Source organism: Otolemur garnettii, unplaced genomic scaffold, assembly GCF_000181295.1.
Source record: "Otolemur garnettii isolate 467f Iridium unplaced genomic scaffold, OtoGar3 scaffold00020, whole genome shotgun sequence".
NCBI classification, from domain to species: domain Eukaryota; kingdom Metazoa; phylum Chordata; class Mammalia; order Primates; family Galagidae; genus Otolemur; species Otolemur garnettii.
Genome location: NW_003852415.1, coordinates 17245577 through 17269138, shown reverse-complemented (window position 1 = coordinate 17269138; position 23562 = coordinate 17245577). Strand labels below are relative to the sequence as shown.

The window sequence follows — 23562 nt, the reverse complement described above, 5'->3', positions numbered from 1 at the left end:
GCCTGGGGATTGGGAGGGCCGGAAGGGAGGGGCGGGCAGGCAAGAGCTGTCAGATACTTGGACCCCTCTCCTCCCTGTCCTGCTTAGCCTGCCCCAGGCCTGGCTAGAATCTGGCCTGACCCAGCATGAGTGGTTCTTCTTTCACTCTCTGTATATGGCACATGGACCTATTGTCCCTGACACCTGGCCCAGAGACTGGGACACAATGGTCCTCCCTAGTATTTAATGGAAGAACACTTTTAGCACCGGTGGGAGGGTCACACTTTGGCCCTTTGGCCCTCAGTTAGCTCAGCCCATCCTGAGCTTCTCTCCCCAGCCTCAGCCACCCAGCCACCGTATCTCAGTCTATAATTGAGCCTACTAGTCTCCACTGAGCCCCCCGGGGGAACCTCAGGAGCATAGCCCAGGCTGTGAGCTGGCTTAGTTCCTTGACGTCTGTGGAAACCATACTTCCCTGACATTAAAATATCCTTCCTAGTTGGGTGCTCATGCCTATAATCCTAGCACTCTGGGAGGCCGAGGAGGGTAGATTGCTTGAGCTCAGGAGTTCGAGGCCAGCCTGACCAAGAACAAGACCTTGTCTCTACTAAAAACAGAAAAACTAGCCAAGCACCGTGGTAGGACCCTATAGGCTCAGTTGCTCAGGAGGCTGTGGCAAGAGGATGGCTTGAGCCCAAGAGTTTGAGGTTGCTGTGAACTATGACACCACAGCACTCTAACCTAGGTGACAGAGGGAGACTCTGTCTCCAAAAGAAAACCTCATTCTCTCTAACTCATGGCACTTCTGTGGATCCTGGGGGAGCTGCCTCCCTCCTCTGTGTCTATAACTTTGTATTGATTTCATAAGAGTTCATTCTTTGAGTCAAGAGGGAAAGAATCCTCATTTTTAGGGATAGAATAGCAACTCTTTAGGGGCCTGTCATGAACAGGCAGAAGCAGCCCGTGTAGAGATATCCAGGGGTCCTGGGAGGCCAAGGCCACATTGTAGGAGTCTATAGCCCAAAAAAGGGGCTGTGAGAAGGTCAAGGACCCTTTTGGGGGCCAGAAGGCCTGCAGCTAGCTCACATCTCCTCATAGCGCCTCAGAGGCACTGACATCCTCAGGATGGAGAGGAGTACAGGACAAAGTGCCATAGAAGGAGAAAGACAAGGGTCCGGCAGTGGTGGGTGGGACCCAGGAAACCACATCTTTAGGCCAGAATTAAGAACAGTCAGAAGGTTGAGAGAGAAGGGGCAGTAGGGATGAGGGGCTAAGCATTAGCAGCAAAGGGGGAGAAGAGATAAAATCAGACTCTGGAGCCAGTCTAGCTCAGGGGGGGGCCAAGGGAGCTGGGGCAGGCCCCCCAGGAGTAAGATCAGGGCTGGGTGGTCACACCAACGCTACTTCCTGCATTTGACCTATGTTGCTGCTTTTAGGAATGGGCCCCTCAGAGGCAAGCTCTGGCTCCCTTCTGTGTCCCAGGCCTTCTGCTAGAGGTAGGGAGGGAAAGATGCTCCACTTCTGAGAAGGACCCACATGCAGCCTGACAAGCGGAGGCACTGTTGTCCTGGGGTTCCCTGGGTTGAGGCAGGGGACAGTCTGAGCCCATGTATAGACCTGGGAGGCAGGAAGGCTGGTAGCCCCTCAAGTGAGGAGTGTGGCAGAGCTGCCTTAGACAGTGGTCCTTAGAATCACCCGAGAAGTTCTGCAAACCTATCCTGCAAGGTCCCACCCTAGGTAGGCTGAATTAGAGCAGTGTCTCAGTGCAGGCTGCTCGCTGGTCACCTGGGTATCTCTGGATCTATCTCTAGAGGTTCTGATTTAATTGTTGGTCTGAGAATCAGATTTTCCATAGCTTCCCAGATCATTCCCCTTGAGAACCATGGTTTTAGAACAGTGGTCTTGAACCAGCAGCACCAGAATAGCTAGGAGTACATGAATGCAGATGCTCAGGCCCACAGGGGGGGAGTGGGGTGGGCATCATGGATTACACCTGCTGTGTGCTGGGTGAGCTACTCTTAGAAGGACGTGCTCAGCACATGGGTACTGCTGGCCCTGATGGTCGGTTGTGGAAACTCCCTCACAGCCACATAAGAGGGAGGAAAGACTTTGACCACTGTTTCTTAGTAGCATCTTGCCTTTTCTCCCAGTCCTGTCCCCCATGCTAAGGAGCTTGGCACTGGCAGGAAAGGACAACCCAGGCTTTAACTCCTTATGACACAGGCAGTGCAGGCCACAGCATGGGCACTACCAGGGAGCTGGATCTCAGGCCTTGCCCTAGAATCTGTGTTTTAATATTGTATCCAGGTACTCGTGTGCATGACATGTGCATGTACCTGGTTAGGTAGTTGATGTTGTTTGGGAGGGGTGGACATAGATGGCAAAGGAGCATGGGGGTGGACATAGTTTAGCAAAGGAGCATGGTATCAGGGAGATCCCTGGGCTGCTGTCCAGGCGAGAAGAAATGTGACCTGGCCTGAGGCAGAGGCACGACGGGATTCTGGAGGATGCAGGATGGGTAGGAAGCACAGGACTTGTTGACAAATTTATTTGACCAATCAGGCAGCTGGGTGGCATCACTGATTAAGGCAGGGAGTCTCAGGAAGGAAGACAAGGGGATGGTGAGTGGGGTCCCCCTGAGTTGCCCAGCAGTGGCAGACCTGGGCAGTGGGGCACATGCCAGCTGGAAGAGACAGGCTTGGAGGGGGTGTCAACAGATTGGTGCCTGGTGGCCTCGTCTCTAAGAGTGAAGGGTGAGGGGGTGAGGAGATTGCCACAGAACTGTGCCAGGAGGTTTTTCTTGTGAAGAGCTCCCTATTCTGTGGGGCTGAGGGTTTGGTCATGGTTCTGTTGACTGACTTCTGCACCGGGCTGGGTCTTTGCAGATTGAAAAGTTACAGACTCAGCTTGAGAGAGAAAAGCAAAGCAACCAGGACTTGGAGACCCTCAGTGAGGAGCTGATCAAAGAGAAGGAGCAGCTGCAGAGCGACATGGAAACCCTGAAGGCTGACAGAGCCCGGCAGGTAGGTGCTGTCCCAGCTGGCGCCTCTCACCTCTCCTAGAACCCCTGCCCATATGAAGGGAGCAGAGGGTCTTGGCCACTCCCAGAAATATGTCACAACACGTGATTATCAGTCACCTCCCCTAGCTGTGGCTTAAACCAGCACTTATCAGCTGGCACTGGGAAAAGGTGGCTGGGTTTTGCCCCCTAGGGGACATTTAGCAAAGTCTAATGATGTTTTTGTCTGTCATGACTTAGGGGATAAGGTGGATGATGCTTCTGTGCAGGGACTAGGAGGAGGCCAAGGATTCTGCCAGATGTTCTGTAATGCACAACGTAGTCCACTGTGACGAGGAATGATCCAGCTACAAGTGTGTATAATGTCCTGGCTCAGAACCATGGCACTGGCAGGAAAGGATAGCCCAGGCTTTTTTTTGTTTTTGTTTTTGTTTTAGAGACAGAGTCTCACTTTGTCACCCTTGGCAGAGTTCCACGGCATCACAGCTCACAGCAACCTCCAACTCCTGGGCTTCGGCGATTCTCTTGCCTCAGCCTCCCGAGTAGCTGGGACTACCGGCGCCTGCCACGACACCCAGCTATTTTTTGTTGCAGTTTGACCGGGGCCGGTTTGAACTCACCACCTTCGGTATATGGCTCGGCACCCTACTCACTGAGCTGCGGCTGCCACCCGATAGCCCAGGCTTTAACAGGTTTTATTTGCCTCGGGGTAGGCATTCCAGGGCCAATGCAGTGGCTCAGTGACACCAGAAACTGGCCTCTCACTGACTGCTCTCCTGGCCTTAGCAAGGGCTGCTGCACACCCCCAAGGTACAGGCAGGAGGAAGGCAGAAAAGCACAAGGAGGCTCCAAAGGTCCCTCTTTGGATGTTGCCTTAGCCAGCTGATGTGTGACTGCCTCCACAGGGGAGGCCAGAGTACTGAGGGTTTAGTTTTTTAGCCTCTGTAGGAGCTGAATTAACAGGGAAAAGAGGGTCGGGATGGCGCTGCACGTAGTGAACAGACGGTGCCCTGCCCGGATGCAGATCAGAGCTGGAAAGGCAAATGGCCAGGTGACAGGCAGGGCAATCTCAGGTGTGTGCTGCTCAGGGTATAGACGGGTGCTGAGGGGAGAATACTGGAGTGCAGGGCACCTTACCAGTCTTCTTTGTGGACTGACCGTGAGGGTAAGAGGGAGTTGGTGAGGCTGAAGTCCAGGGGAGGGTACTCTAGGCAGAGGGCACAGCATGTGCCACCTGTCCCCAGGAGGAAAGGGCTGGGAATGGTGGACAGTGGAGTGGCCTGAGGGGAGGCCACAGAGATGGGTAGAGCCCAGTCATCAGGATCCTGGTCCATGACCAAAAAGTATGAGGGAAATCACTAAAACTGCAAGTACGGGAAAGATGTAGTTTCCATTGGAAAACCATCCTGGCCACTCTCAGTGTGTTTTAACTGGAACCGTCTTAAGTGATCACATCTATGCTTGCTCACCTGCGTCTACATCGGGCCCTTGGGGAGCATATAGACACATTTGGGCACAGGTAGGGCAGTCATTCAAGGCCTCCACTTTCCAGCCCCTGGTGTGAGCCCACATCACTAAAATGGGGTCATACCACAGCCTATTTATACATTATTCCATAGATCAAGGACCTTGAGCAAGAAAAGGACCACCTCAACCGAGCAATTTGGTCGCTGCGGGAGAGGTCACAGGTCAGCAGCGAGGCCCGCGTGAAAGACGTGGAGAAGGAGAACAAGGCCCTCCACCAGACGGTGACAGAGGCCAGCAGCAAACTCAGCCAGCTGGAGTTCGAGAAGCAGCAGCTGCACAGAGACTTGGAGCAGGCCTGGGAGAAGGGGCAGCGGGCGGAGAGGCTGGAGGGGGAGCTGCAGCGGCTACGGGAGGAGAACACGCAGCTGGCCGGCAAGGTGACCTCCCTGGAGACGGCCACTGAGAAAGCCAGGGCCCTAGAGCATGAGAGCCAGGGCCTGCAGCTGGAGAACCGGACGCTGAGGAAGTCTCTGGACACCTTGCAGAACGTGTCCGTGCAGCTCGAGGGCCTGGAGCGTGACAACAAGCAGCTGGACGCGGAGAACCTGGAGCTGCGCAAGATGGTGGAGGCCATGCGCTTCACCAGCGCCAAGATGGCACAGATCGAGAGGGAGAACCAGCAGCTGGAGCGTGAGAAGGAGGAGCTGAGGAAGAACGTGGAGCTGCTGAAGGCATTGGGCAAGAAGTCGGAGCGCCTGGAGCTCAGCTACCAGAGCGTGAGTGCGGAGAACCTGCGGCTGCAGCAGAGCCTGGAAAACAGCGGCCGTAAGTCGCAGGCCCTGGAGAGTGAGCTTGGCGAGCTGGAGGCCGAGCACCAGGCACTGCAGCGGGACCTGGAGGCCCTGCGGCTGGCCAGCGTGCAGCTCGAGCGAGCTGAGAGGGACAAGAAGGCCCTAGAGCAGGAGGTGGCCCAGCTGGAGAAGGACAAGAAGCTGTTGGAGAAGGAGGCCAAGCGGCTGTGGCAGCAGGTGGAACTGAAAGACGCGGTCTTGGACGACAGCAGCGCCAAGCTGTCCGCTGCCGAGAAGGAGAGCCGTGCGCTGGACCGGGAGCTGGCCCGCTGCAGGGATGCAGCCGGCAAGCTGAAAGAGCTGGAGAAGGACAACAGGGACCTCACCAAGCAAGTTATCGTGCATACGAGGACACTGACAACCCTGCGGGAGGTGAGCAGGACCAGGCTTCTCCTCGGGGGTCGGGGGTCGGGGGGTGTCAGCAGGCAGAGGGTTCCAGGATAGAAGTGGGACTCCGTGTCTTTCTCGAATGATTTCCCCAGTTCTCAGCAGAGTAACACCTTCAGGTCTAAGAACCCGGTGAAAGTCACGTGTAACAGTCCTTCCACAGAGAATTGCTCCTGGTCATTTGGCTTATTTCATTCCGTTATCTCTGTTATCTCCGCTATGCATAAGAAAGCAGACACACGCTCGATATGCTGTATACACAGTGCGGCTGTCTGTTTTTTATTTATTTTGTCTTACTAAATAGGTTTTAAAGGCACATCTCTCAATGGCTTCAAGACACATGTATTTGATCCTATAGTTTACAGTGTTTCTATTTTAAATATTAAGGTGGTTTCCAGTATTTTCCGCTATTAACACTAGCCATCTTGTGTACACACATACCATTGTGAATATATCAAACTTTTCTGAGGACATATTCCTAGAAATAGAATTACAGGATCAGAGAGCATTTAATTACTTGTTGCCCCATAGACAAGACACTCATATCAGAAATCAGACCTGCTGCTCAGAAGTCAACGTAAGTGTCATTCTAACACATATCTTTGAGAAGGAACCCATTAGACCCGGTACGGTGGCACCTGGACTGGTGGTTTTCATGCCAGTGTGTTCATTCCCTTTCTGCGGGAAGAACATCCCCTAGGTTTAGGCTCCCCATGAGGCAGCCTTGAGCTAGGCTGGCACTGGCCTCTCTGCTGCGTCCCTGCTGAGCTCCTGTCCCATACGCCTGTTTCATGGTTGTTGCAGGACCTGGTGCTGGAGAAGTTGAAGAGCCAGCAGCTGACCAGTGAGCTGGACAAACTGAGCCAGGAGCTAGAGAAGGTCGGCCTCAGCAAGGAGCTGCTGCTGCAGGATGACAACAGCAACAGTGACACGTGAGGACACCCTTCTGTCACGGGAGCGCTTCCCACGTGTTTAGTCTATAGTTCTGTCCTCATGGGGTCCCTTAAGCTGTTGTCCTTTGCATTCCAGATCTTGTTCCTTAAGGTTCTCAGGCAAGTGTGGAGAGAGATTTTTGTCTGATAAAATGGCTTCTTAATTTTTTAGAAAAGTTTGACTGTTGCAGCTTTTCCCTGCAGTGCTTTCTTACGTGACCTTATTTTTCAAGGAAATTTAGTGTCTCGGGCTTTTCCTGGACTTACAAGTGACAAGATCCACATAACTGATAATGAGATACCTCTTTAGTGGAAAGGCCCTGGACTTACCATTTAGTTAGCACTGTGACCTTGGACAAATTTCCTAACCTTTCTGAGACTCAGTTTCCCCATCTGTAAAATGGCCATTCATTGCCCAAAGACAGTGTCACAAAGCTGTAGCGGTAGTGTTGTGTTTGAGGGTTTAATAGGTCTATGTACTCATGGAACCCTGAAGCGGGCTCTTGAAGGCTGGGCTTGGGCTCCTGATTTTTCGGCTGATGAGTGGTGAAAAAAACCAGTTTTATGGAAAGAAAGCTGTGTTGGTAGTTAGAAAACTGGGGACTTGTGAGTGATGAGGCAAATAAGCAATGCTATTAATGCCTTTGCATTTTCCAGAAAATATAAGATTTTGGAGGGCAGAAGTGAATCAGCATTGAAAACAACCCTGGCCATGAAAGAAGAAAAAATTGTGTTCTTGGAAGCACAGGTGGAAGAGAAAGTGAGCCTGAATCACCAGTTGCAGAGTGAGCTCCAGACGGTAAGAGTGACCACCATGGAGTTGAGCACGGGACCCCAGCTATCAGGTCTGTGCCTCTCCCTTTCCAGCCCCTCAGCTGTGCAGCTGAGAGCACCCGGGATACCATTTCTGGGGGTAGGTGGTATGAGCCACAGGGTTAATGAGGGAGCCATTATCAGCATCACATGTGCTGTACGGAACCAGAGTGAGAGTCAGAAGCCTGTAGGGGGAGGCAGGTGACTGGGAGCAGCACCAGGGCTGCCAGGTGGGGTCTGGGGACACCCCATGACAGCCCCATGCAAAGCCAAGCCACAGGCACCCTGAGCAGAAGCCTGCAGAGGTTACAGGCACATTCAGATGGGAGGGACAGGTGCTCAGGAATGAGGAAGATGTGCACGTGTCTGCTCCTGGGTACGTGTATGCACAGTGCTGTCCCCATGTGTGTGTGCACTTTCTATGTGCATACAGATGTGTGCTTTCCACACACATTTACACACATGTTCTCCGTGCACATATATGCACGTGCTATCTATACATGTACGCACTCCACACATACACACGTGCACACGCTCTCCCCCTTCTTAAACGCGTGCTTTTACATTCCTCCTTTTCGAACACGGGCAATGTTTCTTGGCTGTAGGAATGAGTAGGTATCTGGAACAAAACAGTTTTAGTGTCAGCAGGGACTTTATAAGGTACATGATCACCTGGTCCCCATTCCTCTGCCTCACCTCTGCTTTGTGGAATGGACAGTTGAGGTGAAGGAGGGCAAGAAGACTTGCCATAGTCACGTGGCTGAAGCAGGGATGTGGCAGGAACAGACCCCTGCCCTTCCTATCATCTCTGAAAAGGAAGGGAGGACAGAGGTTATGTGCCCTCCCTACGAAAGCGGAAGGGAGGTGTCTGGCCTGTCACATGTGAGGGCAGGTGAATGGTTGGGAGGGTAAGGGTGGTATGGGGCTGTCCCAAGCCACTGACTTGCGGCCCTGAGCCAGGCTTTTTCCAGCCTGAAGTCTGCTTTCTTGTTGTCGTGCCCCACAGTTGAAGAAGGAGTGTGAAAGCCTCAGGCAGAAGAAGGAAGAGGGGAAGCACCTGCAGAACTCTGTTAAGCACCCCGTTGTGGGGAAGGCGGCTACCAGTAGCCCAGGGAAGGAAAGCTGGGGACCCAGCCACAAGGAAGCCACGATGGAGCTACTCCGTGTGAAGGACCGGGCCATCGAGCTGGAACGGAATGTGAGTGGGCTGCCCTGGCAGTGGCTCAGAGAGAGACCCTCCTGTGGGTCATCCCACTGACAAGATGTAATTACTATAAAGAATGCAAGACATCAGATTGTATTGAATTTATCCAAATCTAGCTGACAATTCTTGAGTTGTCCTGGCGGGTCCAGCAGACTCGCAATGCTGTCATTGATTCTGACATCAGGGGCACGCTCACCGTCTCCCGTGGTGCGTGGCTGTCTGCCTGCCCACTGGTCAGCGTCAGGGTATTAGGCGATGGGGTAGAGACCATGTGGCTGGCCAACCCAAAAGTATTTACTGTGTGATCCTTTCAGAAAAAGTTTGCTAATGCACGTCTGTGCCTCTGGTTTTATCTGATTCTCAGCAGTGACATTATGAAGTCCTTTGTGATGATTTTTATTATTTGACAGATTAGAAAGCTGAGACACAATTTGAGAGCCTTGACCCAAAGTCTCATGCTAATACAAGACTGTGGCCCAAGGGTCTGGACCCCTAGCCCACCTTCTGTGGTCTTTATTAGTCTCCTATAACACGAAACTCCATATCCTACCTACTGTCACACTTGAGGTGAAGCTGTAGACTAAAGCTTTGACTTCCTGTCCTATGAGAGATTTGGGGTTATTGTCAAAGGGAGATGGATTTGGGTCACTGAAAGGCACTCTCAGGGTGTTCGGCAGAAAACAAAAATATTAGCAAGAGAGGGAAGCAACTTTAACTCCAGGGGCCTCGGCCACCCACTCATACACTCAGGTGCTTGCGGCGGCCCCCGTGGTGTGTGAGCGAATGTGGTACTTGCTTCACCCACTGGACTTTGGCTTTGGCCCCAAGGTAGTGACTCTTAGAGGTTTGATACAAGCCAAGAACCTGTGAGCCGTTAGCATTTGCCCATTTGGTGCTCGATTGGCTCGTGCTTCCCCACCTTTTAGAATGCAGCCCTGCAAGCCGAGAAGCAGCTGCTCAAAGAACAGCTACAGCACCTGGAGACCCAGAACGTGGCCTTCAGCAGTCAGATCCTGACACTGCAGAAGCAGAGCGCCTTCCTGCAGGAGCACAACACCACCCTGCAGACCCAAACAGCCAAGCTGCAGGTGAGTGCGTGGCTCCAGGGGCTCAGTGCAGGCACAGCCCTGCGGGGGCAGCTGGACAGTGTGGGGGAGGGAGGAAGTTAGGGGTTCTGTCTTGTTGTTAATAGTCTCATGCACCGTGATCTGTGAAGGTGGTGGTGGTTTATAAGCCATCTTATTGCGGCAGCCTGTGGCTGCACAGGTGAAAAACTTCATTTCTCTGCCTTTCTGTGAACAGCATTCTTGTCCAAGATCCCCAAAGTCTCTTCCTTGACATATTATTAGAAATGACTTGGAAAAGGGGGGTTTGGAAATCGAATATGTCAAGTTAAACAGAATTAACCAGGTTTCTTTACCATAGAACAGGTGTCCTCAAACTCCAGCCTGCAGGCCACATGCAGCCCGCCTAGGACATTTAGGACATTTATCCAGCCTACTGGGTGTTTTTGCCACCACTGCCTGTCCTGCTTAGCAGCCAACTCGTCCCAGGGCCCGCAGTCTGGGCCTCCAACGATCTGAGGGACAGTGAACTGGCCCCCTGTTTAAAAAGTTTGAGGACCCCTGCCGGAGAACCTGGCAGAGCCTTTTATTAAGTATGAATTTTTAATCCCTAAGAGGGAAATAAGCTCTGAAGCGGTGCCAGCAGAACCAGTGTTCAGGCCACTTAGGATGGATGCTAGTGCATGATTATGATAAGTAGATTGGGGGGGAATTAATTTATCATTTGTTCATGCAGTTTCTGGGAAGAATTTGAAGATAATATAACTTAGGAGACAGAGATAATGAAGAGGAAACTATTTGGCAAAGAGGTCGGGATTAGTTTATTAAAACAGGAAAATGGGATATTGGTTTTGTTTCTTACAAAGTCCTTGTCTGGTTTGGTTTTTTTGTTTTTTTAAAGTAGTAATTTATTTTGTTTTTGGCCAGGGCTGGGTTTGAACCCTCCACCTCCAGCATATGAGGCCGACACCCTATTCCTTTGAGCCACAGGCGCTGCCCTCCTTGTCTGGTTTTAATATCAGGGCAGTTCTGGCTACATAGAATGATTTAGGAAGTACTCTCTTCTCACCTTTGTCATGATTTTTGATGTTGTTGGAGTGTTCAGCAAACATCACTTACATTAAGTTGGTTGATAGTGTTTATTGTTCAAGGGGTCTATAATCTTTACAGATGTCCTGTCTACTTGTTCTAGAAAAATCAGCTTTTACACGTAGCCCAAAAGGGAGGAGATTATCCACAGAAAGGGTGTGATTTGCCCCCAAAGCTCACATTTGTAGAGTGGTTCAGGACTGAAGCATCACCTGATAGTTCCCACTTTTGTTTAATCTCTTTCTCAGAGCAGATCCTTGTGTTCTGGGAGAGCTGTCCTGGGCCCTCCTGGGCTAAGACCTTCTGGGTCTTACCTGCCCTGAGGGTCCCTGCTCTTTCCCATCTGCCCAGAGTGCTTCACCTGCTTCCTGGCCCTGCTCACTGCCAGTGGGGACCTGTAGCTCAGTGGAGCCTTCTCCCTCTCACAGGTGGAGAACTCCACTCTGAGCTCCCAGAATGCCGCACTCACCACACAGTACACGCTGCTGCAGAACCAGCAGACATCCAAGGAGACCGAGAATGAGAACCTGCAGAAGCAGCAGGAGCAGCTGACAGCGGCCTATGAGGCCCTGCTCCAGGACCATGAGCACCTGGGCACACTGCACGAGCGGCAGTCCTCGGAGTATGAGGCCCTCATCCGACAGCACAGCTGCCTGAAGACCCTGCATCGGAACCTGGAGCTGGAACACAAGGAGCTGGGGGAGAGGTGGGGCCTGGGCTGATGGGCGGGGTTGGGGCGGGGCCTGCTGAGGTAGGTGGGGCCCTGCAGGGGTGAGGGGGCTGGGGGAATGGTTAAGGCCTGGGGCCTGTAGAGGGAGTCTGCCAGGCTTCTGAAGACTGGGGCTTCCCACCCCGGCCCCCACCTCCCCTCTTGGCCCACTGCTTCCCATTGTTGGGGCACCTGAGCTTTCCCAAAGGGAAGGAAATATAACGTCACCTTCAGCAAGTTGGAGTTTGCAGCTGCCTGAGCAGTTTACCAAGTTTGGCTCCCCACGAGTCAGCACGCCAGTCAGATGCTGCGGAAATGGCTAGCACCAGGGGCTGTGGCCAGGTGGAGTTCTGAAGATAAAGACCGGGTTTGCCAGGAACACTGGCTGTTCTCTAGAAAGGAAGAGGGCTCTAGAGAAGCATTTGCCCACACGGGAGATAGAGGAGTTGTGCCGCAGACCCCTCATACTTCCAGTCTGCCGTGCACCCTTTGGACTTGGAGGAAATCCTGGGTCGTCCATGAACACCACAGAAGGCGCCAGCTTTCTGGCAGGGCTGGGGCTTGTCAGGCTCTGTCCTTGTGCTCTGCTGCCCTCCAGAGACAGCTGTGCTGCCTACTAAGGTTGAGTTTGGAGAAGAAAATTAAAGCCCCAAGGAGGGAGGGTTAAAGTGGTAGGGGAAGATAAGGGCTTTGGTGGAGGGGCCATGGGAATAAGTACTCTGTGCATACAATGTGTGTGTGTGTGTGTGTGAGTGTGACACACACCTCTAGCCACTACCAACTCTTAGACAAGCCTCTGTCCCTCAGGAAGGGCAATTAAGAACAAACAGATTCGACTTGGCACCCGTCACTCAGTGAGTAGGCGCTGGCCACATACACCAAGGCTGGTGGGTTCGAGCCCGACCCGCACCTGCTAAACCACAATGACAACTGCAACCAAAAAGTAGCTGGGTATTGTGGTGGGCACCTGTAGTCCCAGCTACTTGGGAGGCTAAGACAAGAGAATTATTTAAGCCCAAGAGTTTGAGGTTTCTGTAAGCTGTGACACCATGGCACTCTACCGAGGGCAACATAATGAGACTCTTATCTAACAACAACAAAAAAATTAGCAGACTTAAGCTCTGAGGGAGGGGGAGGGGCGCAAAGCTTCCCTTGTCCTCAGTGAGCGGGATTAACTATTATGCACAGGGGAATTCTGGTTTTTTGTTTGTTTTTTTCTTTCTTTTAGATATATTTGTGTTTAGCAAGCCACCTGATAGCTTATTTATAATTCCCTAAAAGAGGAGGTGTGGAGCTCTGAAAATACAGTCATTGTGTTGCCAGGTGGCTGAAGGAAGAGGCTGCTTTGACAGGGCATTTGGGGTGCTGTGGGGATGGATCAGCCTAGAGGAAGAGGATCCTGGGCCCCAGGGCTGGGCGTTGGCCTGGACACCACTGCCAGCAGCTGCTTCCCCAATTCTCTGCCATCCCACCTCTCCCTACCTGCGCTCTGCCCTGTCCCCCTCACTTCTGCAGAGGAATCCACTTTCTCAGAGGAGTCATCAGAGTCTTCTGGGGTATGAGTAACCTATAGGCAAAGACGGCCCAGGCCAAACTCCCAGCGGGGTGTTTCCCTCCGACAGGCACAGCAGCATGCTGAAACGCAAGGCGGAGCTGGAGGAGCTGGAGAAAGCCCTGACCGCAGAGCGGGAGGCTCTGCAGCAAGAGCAGAGGACAAACGCCATCGCTGCAGGCGAGAACCAGAAGCTGCGGGGAGAACTGGACAGGTGAGTGCAGTGGCACCCGGGTCACCCTGCCCAGCCCTGAGTGCAGCAGCGTTTGGTGCCCAGGATTCTGCTCAGACCAGTCTCACTTAACAGCCCCTAGGAGGAGCCCAAGTGAGTTTCCTGGCTGTCGTATACTTTTATAAACCTTGTCATGTTAATAGCTGGGTAGGTGATACAGTAAAGGGTAACTCTAGCTGGTTGCTGGAATACAAGGACTCAAATGATACCTGGGGACAGTGTGTTGTCTAAGTTTGGTGGTCTAACCCCACACCCTTATGCTGATAACCGTATTAGACACAGGTTGTGTTCATTATTTTACATAAGCTCACAGCATTCTCATGAAGAAAGTATAGCTGATCCTCCTTATTCACAGATTCTCCATTTGTGAATTACCTGCTTGCTAAAATTTGTTAACACCAAGATCAATACTGGTGGGGCTGCTGTGGATGGGCACAGAGCAGTGAAATACTTGGGTCTCTAGACATGCACATCTCTACCTGAGACTGTCTTCTTGCTTCAGCTCCCCTACTACAAACAAATGTCCTTTTTGAAATCTCTTCAGTGCCACAATTTTTGTATTTTGTGCGTTCGCTGTCTAAAACAGCCCTCACTCTTAGTATTTACGTGCTACCTAGTATTCCTTAGCATAAGAAGGCTGTGAGCCACCTTACAGAAGAAAACGTGTTAAGTAAGCTCCATTCAGGTGTGAGTTACAGTGCTGTTGGCTGTGAGTGTGTTCTGTCTTTAACAGAAACCCATGTAAAGCAAGGTTACGTGGTTATCAGTTAAGCAGAGGCTCCTAAGAGCCTAAGCCTGTATTTTCTCAAGGCATGATGGTTCTGTATTCACTAATTCAGTGTTGTAACTTAAAGGTGCCGATCACAGATAATGAGAACCGATAATACCATTATTGTCCCCCTTCCTTTTTTTAAACAGATGATGAAACAGGTTCATAACAACAAGATTAAATAACTTCTCCAAGGTCAATGTTGCTAGTAAATGGCAGAGGCAGGATAGACTCCAGGTCTTATCTCATTCCAAGGGTTAATTGTAAAAAAGCTCTTCTCCCTCCCACATCCTTGCATGGCCGTGCATGGCCGCACATTGGACGTTACAAACTCAGCTGCCTCCAGTGGCCAGGCAGGGAAAACACCTGGGTGAAATGGTGCCAGCAACCTGGCACAGACTGTACTGCTAGAAGCAGGCAAGAATCTGCTCCAGGAAAGGTTGCCAGCTGCAGGCAGGCCCAAGGGCTTCCAGATCAGCCTTTTGCTTTATGTTTTTTAAGAGAACCTGAGTATTTGGATGTTGTTGTGAAACTTCCAAATTTTTTTTTTTTTTTTTTTTTTTTTGAGACAGACCTCAAGCTGTCCCCCTGGGTAGAGTGCTGTGGCATCACAGCTCACAGCAACCTCCAACTCCTGGGCTCAAGCGAGTCTCTTGCCTCTGCCTCCCAAGTAGCTGGGACCACAGGCGCCTGCCACAATGCCCGGCTGTTTTTGGTTGCAGCCATCATTGTTGTTTGGCGGGCCCAGGCTGGATTCAAACTCGCCACCTTAGGTGTATGTGGCTAGCGCCTTAGCCACTTGAGCCACAGGCGTTGAGCCCAAATTTTTTAATATAGGTAAAAACAATCTTTAAAAAAACAGAATAAGCTGAGTAAGACACATCTGTGTCCAAATTGAGTCCACAAGCTCCTGGTAATTGGAGCTTTCTGATCCAAATCTTCTCCTGAGAAACCCCAGTTGGGTGGTAGTTATTATCTTATCATCATGATGATAATTTCAGTAGGTTTACATAATACCCACCCACTATCTTGTATTTTATTTATCTCAGGAGTTGAAATTAGAAAGGGGCTTGAAATTGGTCAGAGACATAGAGTTTTAGCACAAAAATGTTCTGGTTCAATGTTTAAAAAAGTTTTAACAGCAGAATCCTTTTTTTCAAATAGGCAGAGATCCCAAAGCTATACCTAGAAGGGTTGGTGGCCGTGATGCTCTGTTGACTCAGGTGTCTGAGCCTTGCCTGCTCAGTCTCCTCTAGGCCCAGTGTACTGGCACCAGGGGTACCTTTATGGAATCCTAAAAAACAAGCTTGAAAACCAGCAATTTTGTTTAACCCCTCATTTTCGATGCATAAAAAGCAGAGTCCCAGAGAGGTTCTGATTTTGTGTAAGGTTGCACAGCCTGCCACTGTCAGAACCCTGGTGTGTGTCTCTTTTGAGTCTCTTCAGCCCCTTGGCTGTCCACTCCCAGGGTCAACTTCCTACACCACCAGCTGAAGGGGGAGTATGAGGAGCTTCACGCCCACACTAAGGAGCTGAAAACCTCACTGAACAACTCACAGCTGGAGCTGAACCGGTGGCAGGCCCGGTTCGATGAGCTGAAGGAGCAGCACCAGAGCATGGACATCTCGCTGACCAAGCTGGACAACCACTGTGAGGTGAGGCCTGGGCCAGGCTGGAGCTTCAGGATACCAGGAACAGGTCCCCCAGAGTGATAGTCTAGAGCCCAGCCAGGCTGGGACGAGTCCTGGTGCATCTCAAAGGCCACGTGTCGGCGTGGCACAGAGGCTAAGATGAAAACTGGAGACATTTTATGGGGTAGATGCTGCATGCCATGGGACTGTGTTAGACCTTTGGCCTGGGCAGGGTCAGGAGAGGTGCAGTGAAGACAGCAGCTTGTGTGTTAAGTTAGCCCTCTTGGCTGTGTCTATGCTGGCTTTCTGCATGGCTTCAGTTCAGTAGCCTCCCTGCTCTCAAGAAATGGTGTGAATGTGCCCTGTTCAGGGGTTTGGCCAACTCAGGCTCAAACCCTGGGGAAGTTGGGACAGAGCTTATTCAGGAGTCCCTGGCTTCCAGGCCTGTTCCTTCTAGGCTGCTGGTCGGAAATGGTCTTCTTAAATACCAAGACCCTCTCCAGTGAGTCTCAAAGAGACCCTGATATATTTAAGGCAGGCAGGGTGTGTGGCAGGAAGAGCAATTGGGTCTCACACACTTCCTCGACAGCCCCAGGGTGGCAGGTGTCCTCAGGACAGGGTTTGCTCTTGCCTTTCTTAAGAAACCATCATATAGACCTCTTCCTTTGACCTCCTGGTAGCCCTGTGACAGATATCACAGATGTGGAAACCGAGGCCCAGAGTGTTGATTTGCGCAGCCCCCTCTGGGTAAGAAGCAGCAGGGCCCAGAAGCCTGAAGGCCTCACTGAGGCGGGGGCGGGGCTGAGAGAATGGACAGCACCACCGTGGCTGGGGAGACCTTTCCCTCCAGGGCTTTGCTCTCACAGTACGCACCTTAGGATTTTCAAGGGGGGACTCCAGCTCATGGGCTCCAGAGGAGCCATGTGGGAGGTCACGTATGTGGTAACGCTGAAGGACTAGCAAGGGCTCCACCAATGGGGCGTGGGGAATATTCATGGAAAGGATTGATTGCAGCAGAAATGGGCGGGCGAACTTTTGGGGAAATGGTGATGATTGATAGGTCGGAACACAGGTCAGAGAGGGGACTAGCTGGGGGGCTGTAGTAGGGATGGTGGATCAAGTGGAAGGGTGTCGATGGAACTCCAGGTCCAGCACACGTCAGTCCCCCCGAACAGGCCTCAGGTGGAGTCTGCATCATTCTACTTGGCTGCAGTAACAAAGTACCACAGGCCAGGTGGCTTAAGCGACAGATGTTCATTTCTCACGGTTCTGGAAGTCCCTGGTCCACACGCTGGCAGTGTTGTGTCTCCCAAGGCCCCTTTCCCTGGCTTGCAGATGGGGAGCCGCCTTGTTACCACGTCCTCACGTGGCCTCTTCTCTGTGGGCTCATCCTCAGCGTCTGTGTGTTCACATTTCCTTCTCAAAAGGACTTCGGTCAGGTGGATCAGGGGCCCACCATCACCGTAGCCTCGTGTTAAGTTTATAGGTCCTGGCTCCAAATGCAGTCATTCTGAGGGACTTGGGGTGGGAATTTCAGGGACACAGTTCAGCCCATTGTGGGCGCTGAGTGAATGAAGTGAAGCTGGGTGTGCCTTGGCTTTGAGCTGTGCTCTCCGTCTTTTCCAGGAGGCCGGTAGGTCACAAATTGGGTTGGTTTGTTGCTGGGCATCTAATGAGGAGACAGAGCAGCTGCCCCCTCATTACTGGGGTTCATGCAGCCCTGAGGATCATGGACTGAAGCCAAAGGGACAGGCCAGGCCATGTTTGGCTCCCTGGGTACTGTCGCTACGTGGAGGTCTTTCCATTGGGCCACAGAATTTCCAGTGCTGGGTTTTTACCCCGCAGACTGCTGACTCACCATGTTTGTGATGCACTTTCCTCCGAGCCTAGTGCAGTTAGTTCTCTGCGGAAAGTAACATTTTTATTATGCGTTTAATTCTTGCATAAAACACCAGTGACAATCACAGAAGTATTTTTAGTGAATAAAGTGTCATACTTTCACTTCCTTTTCCCTTCCAGTTCTTCTCTCGGTGTATACGTACATTGTATAGAATTGTGTTCAACATAGGTAGACTTTTGATTATTCTCTTTATGGTGAAGTCAAAGTTACACAAAGGCTATTATGAAAGTTTTGAGGTACACAAAAATCAAGAAACATAAAATTCACCTGGATAGAAACAAATGACGCTCTCCCAGCAACACCGATAACTCAAGAGAGTTGAAACTTGTACAGGTGAATCAGGATGCTATTGACTGTGTTTCTTGGAAGTGGAAGAATGGATAGCGCAGTCTGTCTCAAAACTTTTGTAGTGACCTCTGTAATGGTTGATGGGGTAAAGAGAAGGGAATACCCCATATTCCCCACTGCTGGTGTGCTAGACATTTTGCAAGGTGCTTGTCTGTGTTCTCATTGAATTCTCACAGTGACCTTCTGAGCCCATCTTGTTCCTTATAAGCAGTGGACTGGAACCCTGTCTCTGAGTCCAAAAGTAGGGAGTGTGTGAACTCCCTACTTCAGTATAATAATATTCTAGAAGAGAAGTTGGCCACCTTCAGTCCACAAGTCAAGCCCTGCCCACCACCTGATTTTATATGGTCCACACACTAAGAATGATTTTTGTGCTTTTTAACAATTGGAGGGTAAAAAATCAATAGTCTGTGGCAAGAGAAAATTTGAAATTAAAACATCAATGTTGGCTCGGTGCCTGTACCACAGCAGCTAGGGCGCCAGCCACATACACTGGAGCCGGCGGGTTCAAACCTGCCAAATAACAGTGACAATTACAAGAACAACAACAACAAAAATAAAGTATCATTTTAACATGTAATCAACACAAAGATATTGATGACATATGTCACTTTTTTTAACCCACATTATACCTTCAAAATCTGTTGTGAATGTCACCCTTGCAGTACAAGTTAATTTGCACTCACTATATTTTAAGTGCTCAGTAGTCACACGTTGTCAGAGTCACCGACCAGATAGTGCCCATGTGGAGTGAACCCAGTCATTCCCAGTTTGGGCTACTTTAGTCCTTTCCAAGTTTTCACTTGTGTAGGTACGCGTGACACCAGCATGGACGTCTGTGTGCACTTAGCCTTTTCCTGCCTTTGGAAGCTGGATCCCAGCAGTGGAACCACCGGGTCATGCAGTGTTTGAGATGCTGTTGGTCTGTGTTTCAGCTGCTCTCCCGTCTCAAGGGGAACTTGGAGGAAGAAAATCATCACCTCTTGAGCCAGATCCAACTGCTGAGCCAGCAGAACCAGATGCTCCTGGAGCAGAATATGGAGAACAAGGAGCAGTACCACGAGGAACAGAAGCAGTACATGTAAGGGCCGTGGTGTCCCTGCACCCCCTCTCCTGGGACTTGGCATCCCTGTGCCCCTCTCCCCAGGGCTGCGGCCTCCCTGGGCCCCTGTCTCCTGGGCCTTGGCGTCCCTCCACCCCTCTCCCTGGCTGCTCACGGCAGGAGCCCTCAGTCTCTGGAGCTCCTGGCTTCCCTTGCCTCACACCAAAGGCCTATGACATTCTGGGCAAAGAGCAGCCCTGGGCCCACTGGAGTCCTGGGGATCACTCACCAAGGCCGACTTCCTGGAACGTTTTCCATTTCTGGAAGTGATGGTAGTTGGCTTTGGTTTGCTTTTTCAAAGGCACTGTCCACTCCTAGAAGCTTCTTTCTCTGTTTTTGGAATTAAATTCACTTTTAAAAATACAACATCATCATAACAAGGTATCTCAGAGAGAGAATTGAGCCTGAGACAGGACTACGAGCCTGTCTTTCATCACCTCACCTGTGTTCCCTTAGGCATGGGGCAGGGTCTGGTGTGCCCTACTTGCCCTCACTCTGCTGGTGTTGGTGAAATGTCTGTGTAAGCATAGGCCCTGTGAGGTGTACAGAATCAGTTCCCTGGCAGCTGGAAACCAGTAGGGATGGTAAGGGTGAGCAGAGCTTTGTCTGACTCCAGCTAGTCGTGAAGGGCTTCATGGAGGCTGCAGGTGGGTGTTGAGTTCTGCTGCTAAATGGCGAGTGAGAGGGGAGGCATGCAGGGGTTGGGGAGCTGGGGCATAGTAGATAGTCTGGATGCAGGGAATGTGCAGGGGCTTCCAGAGAGAAGGCTGGAGAAGGAGGTGGGCACTTGGCTGTGGATGGCCTCTGTCTGGCTATAAACTTTGGGTTCATTGGAAAGGGATGCTAGTTTTCACAGTGCCTGGGAAGTTTTCAGAGATAAAGGACAAGAAGAACCCTGGTGCTGGCAACCTTACAGATCAAGAATCCAGGGTGGTTTTCACCACTCCATGTTATGGCGGTTGGACCATCTGTCATGTGCTCAGGAGTGGCTGGGATGGGCGTCCCAGGAGGCTCGGGTGCAAGTGTGGGGAGGGCAAGCAGGAACACGTCTGTGGAAGGACTTGGGCACCAAGATGCCATGTGGTGTCCCTGCTCCTCCTGGTGAAATGCCACTCCTCATTACTTCTTGGCTTCATCTGCTCATCTGGCGGCGGCTCCCACCTACCAAAGGGTGGTTTGTGTGTCAAACTGCACTGCAATTGTGGGGTGGAAATGACGGTTGCCTGAAGCTGGCCCTCTGTAATTCCTCTGATAAAAATTACCAGCAGAGGTTGGGCAGGTGCTGACTGGAAGAGAAGGAGCTTGGTACCTAGGGGGATTATTTGATGACGTTTTGCATTAGAGAGCGTCTGCCCCAGGCCAGCGGGTTGGCAAGCTTACCGGAGCCTGCTCTAGCCCCGTGAGTTTGTGTGGGTCTATGGGACCAACTCAACCATCGAAGCATGAGGCCCAGTGGCACAGCTGTGAGGACAGTACCAGGACACAGGTGTCATCGAGGTGTCTGGGAGCACAGCATGGCTGGGGCAACTTTCCACAAAGGGTCACCTGGTGTACTCTCTGGAAAGCCCTGGTTTGGTCAGAACCATAGCAGCTTCGAGAATGAGGACGCTTGGACCTTGTGCCTAAAGACCCATCTTCAAGCAGGGAAACCAGGGCTCTGAGCTATAGAGACCGCACAGATGGTGAGGCGGAAGTGAGCAGGAGAGCACTCAGCTCCTGGGCTCCCTAAGCTCAAACAGAAGCTTTCCTTTCATATTAGGAAGGACAGAATCTTTTAGCAAGCAGGGGTGCCTTGTAGTTCTTCAAAGTTTAGGAGACATCTCTTTGGTCCCTTGCCATGCTTTTGAAAACGTGGACCAGGTTCTAACATTTAAGTCAGGAGATTTTTGCTTCATTGTCTGGGCTTCTGGCTTCTCGGGAGGTCTGTCTCACTGGGCCTGCACTGGTCCCCATGTGGCCGGGCTGACGGACTGAAGCTTGCTGTGGTCCCCACCTCCCCCTCTGGTCTTGGTTTTTCTGGCTCTGTTTTGCTTGTTGTCCTCTCTGCTTGGCCCCAAAAGCTTTGGGGTTTGCTTCTGAGTTGGAATGGCCTCAAATCAGGTCCAACTTTGCTGAACTAATATTTTCAACCCCCATACTCAAATCAATATGCATCCCACATCTATGCTCCCAGAGGTAGCTTCCACCTGACCCCAGGAGTGCCCAGCGTCCTGAGTGACCTAGCTGGAGAATTCTTGGGACTTGTGTGCTTGGGTTTTCAGATGGTTAGATGTTTGCTGCCTTGAGCTCACTTAGACCTGGATCCTAGTGATTTAGTAAATCTCAAGGTTGTAGGGCCCCAGAGACCCAGGAAGGTACTCCCATTTATATGTTCCAAACTCAGTGACCACGGTGGTGATGAACACCCTCATATCCGAATCCCAGAGAAACACTGGCCCCTGCTGCAGCAGGCCCCAGCCGTTGATGAGTAATTGCACTTTTTAAATTTAAAACCGGATTAATAGGTTTTCTTTCTCTTCAATTCACAGAGACAAATTAAATGCTTTACGAAGACATAAGGAAAAACTGGAAGAAAAAATCATGGATCAGTACAAGTTCTATGATCCTGCTCCAAAGAAGTGAGTTGATTTAAGTTCAGTAACACAGTAGAAGCTTCCCTTTCCCGAAGTAGGGTAAACACTGCGCTGTCTGGGGCAGGGCCTGTGCCTTCCACTGTGTGCAGGTCACCTGTGTACAGATGTCTCCTGCACAGCAGGAGTTCAGGATTCCTTTCAGCCCTCCTCTGTGCTTACAGCTAGTCCTTTCAGAGGGGTGGCAAATGCCAGGTACCCTGATGGCACCCAGGCTTAATTTAGCCATGAGCCCTTGTAAGAGGGCAGAGTGTCTGTGGTCCTGGAGCCATTAAAACAGGATGCCAGGGTCACCTTGTCAGGTTCTGTCTCAGGATTTCGCATGACTCAGACAACCACATTCCTGCTTTGGAGAGAAAACTTGGGCAGGATGCCTGGCTAAGGCCTACAGTCTTCAGACAGGGGAACATTTTGGCCTTATGCAAATTCCACTGGACTCAGAGAACTTCTAGGAAGCATCAAAAAGTTTGCCAGTTTTCCAGAGAGCAGCAGGCTCTGAGCTGTGGGGGTGGCTCCCTCTAACAGAACTGCCTCTTGTCCAGGGCCAGAGCCCCAGGAGCCATCCATCAGATTGTCTTCACCCAGCCTTGAAGTCAAAGTGATCGTGAACCCCTCAGGTCTCTGTTGAAATCACAGAACCAGCAAATTTCAGAAGCTCAGTGTCAATTTTCTATTAATACTTAACATATACAGAAATTGAGGCTGAGGTGAGGAATGAGTGATTTGTGTGAAAAGGGCACTGTTTGGTTTCAGAGTCAGGATGAGAACCTGGGGTGGTTCTCTTCATGCTATGTTGGAATGCCATCATTTCCCAGCTACCCGCAGCTTTATTGGTTACCATCGAAATTTACTGATATTAATTCAAATAGGGTTTCTACCTTTCCTGGCCCCATGCTTGTCCCTGCTCCTCTCTGCCCTCTGCACTCTGCCCCCTCACCCCGATTACTCAGTGCCAGGGTGTAGTCAGAGTTGCCAGCTTACTTCACTTACTACTGCCTAAGCACAACAGCACAGCCTTCATCCCAGCAGACTAGTGTGGGTTTCCGCCACCATGTACCTGCTTCCACCATTCCCAGCCACATGCCTAAGAATTCAGTTCCACTGCCTGATCCCCAAATACAATGACCATGGCAGCAGTCGGGCGCCATCATCTCAAACCTCAAGTTAATGGCCGACCTTCCTGGAAATCCCAGCCCATGCTAGGGAACCGGTGACCTGCTGGAGGGTGTAGGAGGTTGAGTGTGTCTTTCTAAAACTCTTCTTCTAACTAGGAAGAATCACTGGATTGGAGCCAAAGCCTTAGTCAAACTCATCAAGCCAAAGAAAGAGGGTTCAAGAGAACGGTTGAAGTCAACTGCAGACAGCCCCTCCTGGCAGCCAGAGTCTTCAGACCCCACCTCTCCAGTGGCCTCTCAGCCTCTCCGATCACAGCCGGAGAACCCTGACACCCCCTCACCAGGCTCAAACTGTGCACAAGAGCGGGACACCCACAATGGCCCCGTGGGAAAAGGTAGGAGTGGCCAACTCAGCTGTGGTCACCTGAGGAAGGGCGTGTCCTAAAGGACCCACTCACTGGCTGGATGTGTTCACATGCATGTGCCTCCTACTTAGGTGTGTTGTATGAACCAAGAAGGAAGACTGTTTTGTCCTGTAACACTTCTTTTATTTTAAACAGAGGCATCGTTCCTTCCAGAAACTGTGGTAGGTATTTAAATACCCAAAACTGAGTATACATGTAGCTATCATAGAGACAAGTGTGTAGCTTGTGTTTTGGGGCTCCCTTTTCTGTAAGGAGGCCCCAGGTGCACTTAACATGCTCTCTATGTATATAAGATCTTCAGAAAGTCCTTGGGTGGCTCTAATCTGTCGTCCCTTCTGAAAGGT

The 23562-nt window shown here is 51.1% G+C and overlaps 1 protein-coding gene across 1 annotated transcript in view; it reads left to right on the top strand.

The window, feature by feature from the left end:
• The window catches only part of LOC100950509 (protein Daple), a 37075-nt gene extending 18044 nt beyond the window's left edge, over positions 1–19031 (top strand). Inside the window, exons 7-16 of the mRNA XM_023511497.1 lie at positions 2865–3002; positions 4618–5688; positions 6508–6635; positions 7293–7434; positions 8455–8646; positions 9579–9740; positions 11234–11511; positions 13137–13280; positions 15536–15722; positions 18882–19031. Coding sequence (XP_023367265.1) covers positions 2865–3002; positions 4618–5688; positions 6508–6635; positions 7293–7434; positions 8455–8646; positions 9579–9740; positions 11234–11511; positions 13137–13280; positions 15536–15722; positions 18882–19031 — 2592 coding nt within the window. The remainder of the gene's footprint in view (positions 1–2864; positions 3003–4617; positions 5689–6507; positions 6636–7292; positions 7435–8454; positions 8647–9578; positions 9741–11233; positions 11512–13136; positions 13281–15535; positions 15723–18881) is intronic.
• Positions 19032–23562: the final 4531 nt, after the last annotated feature.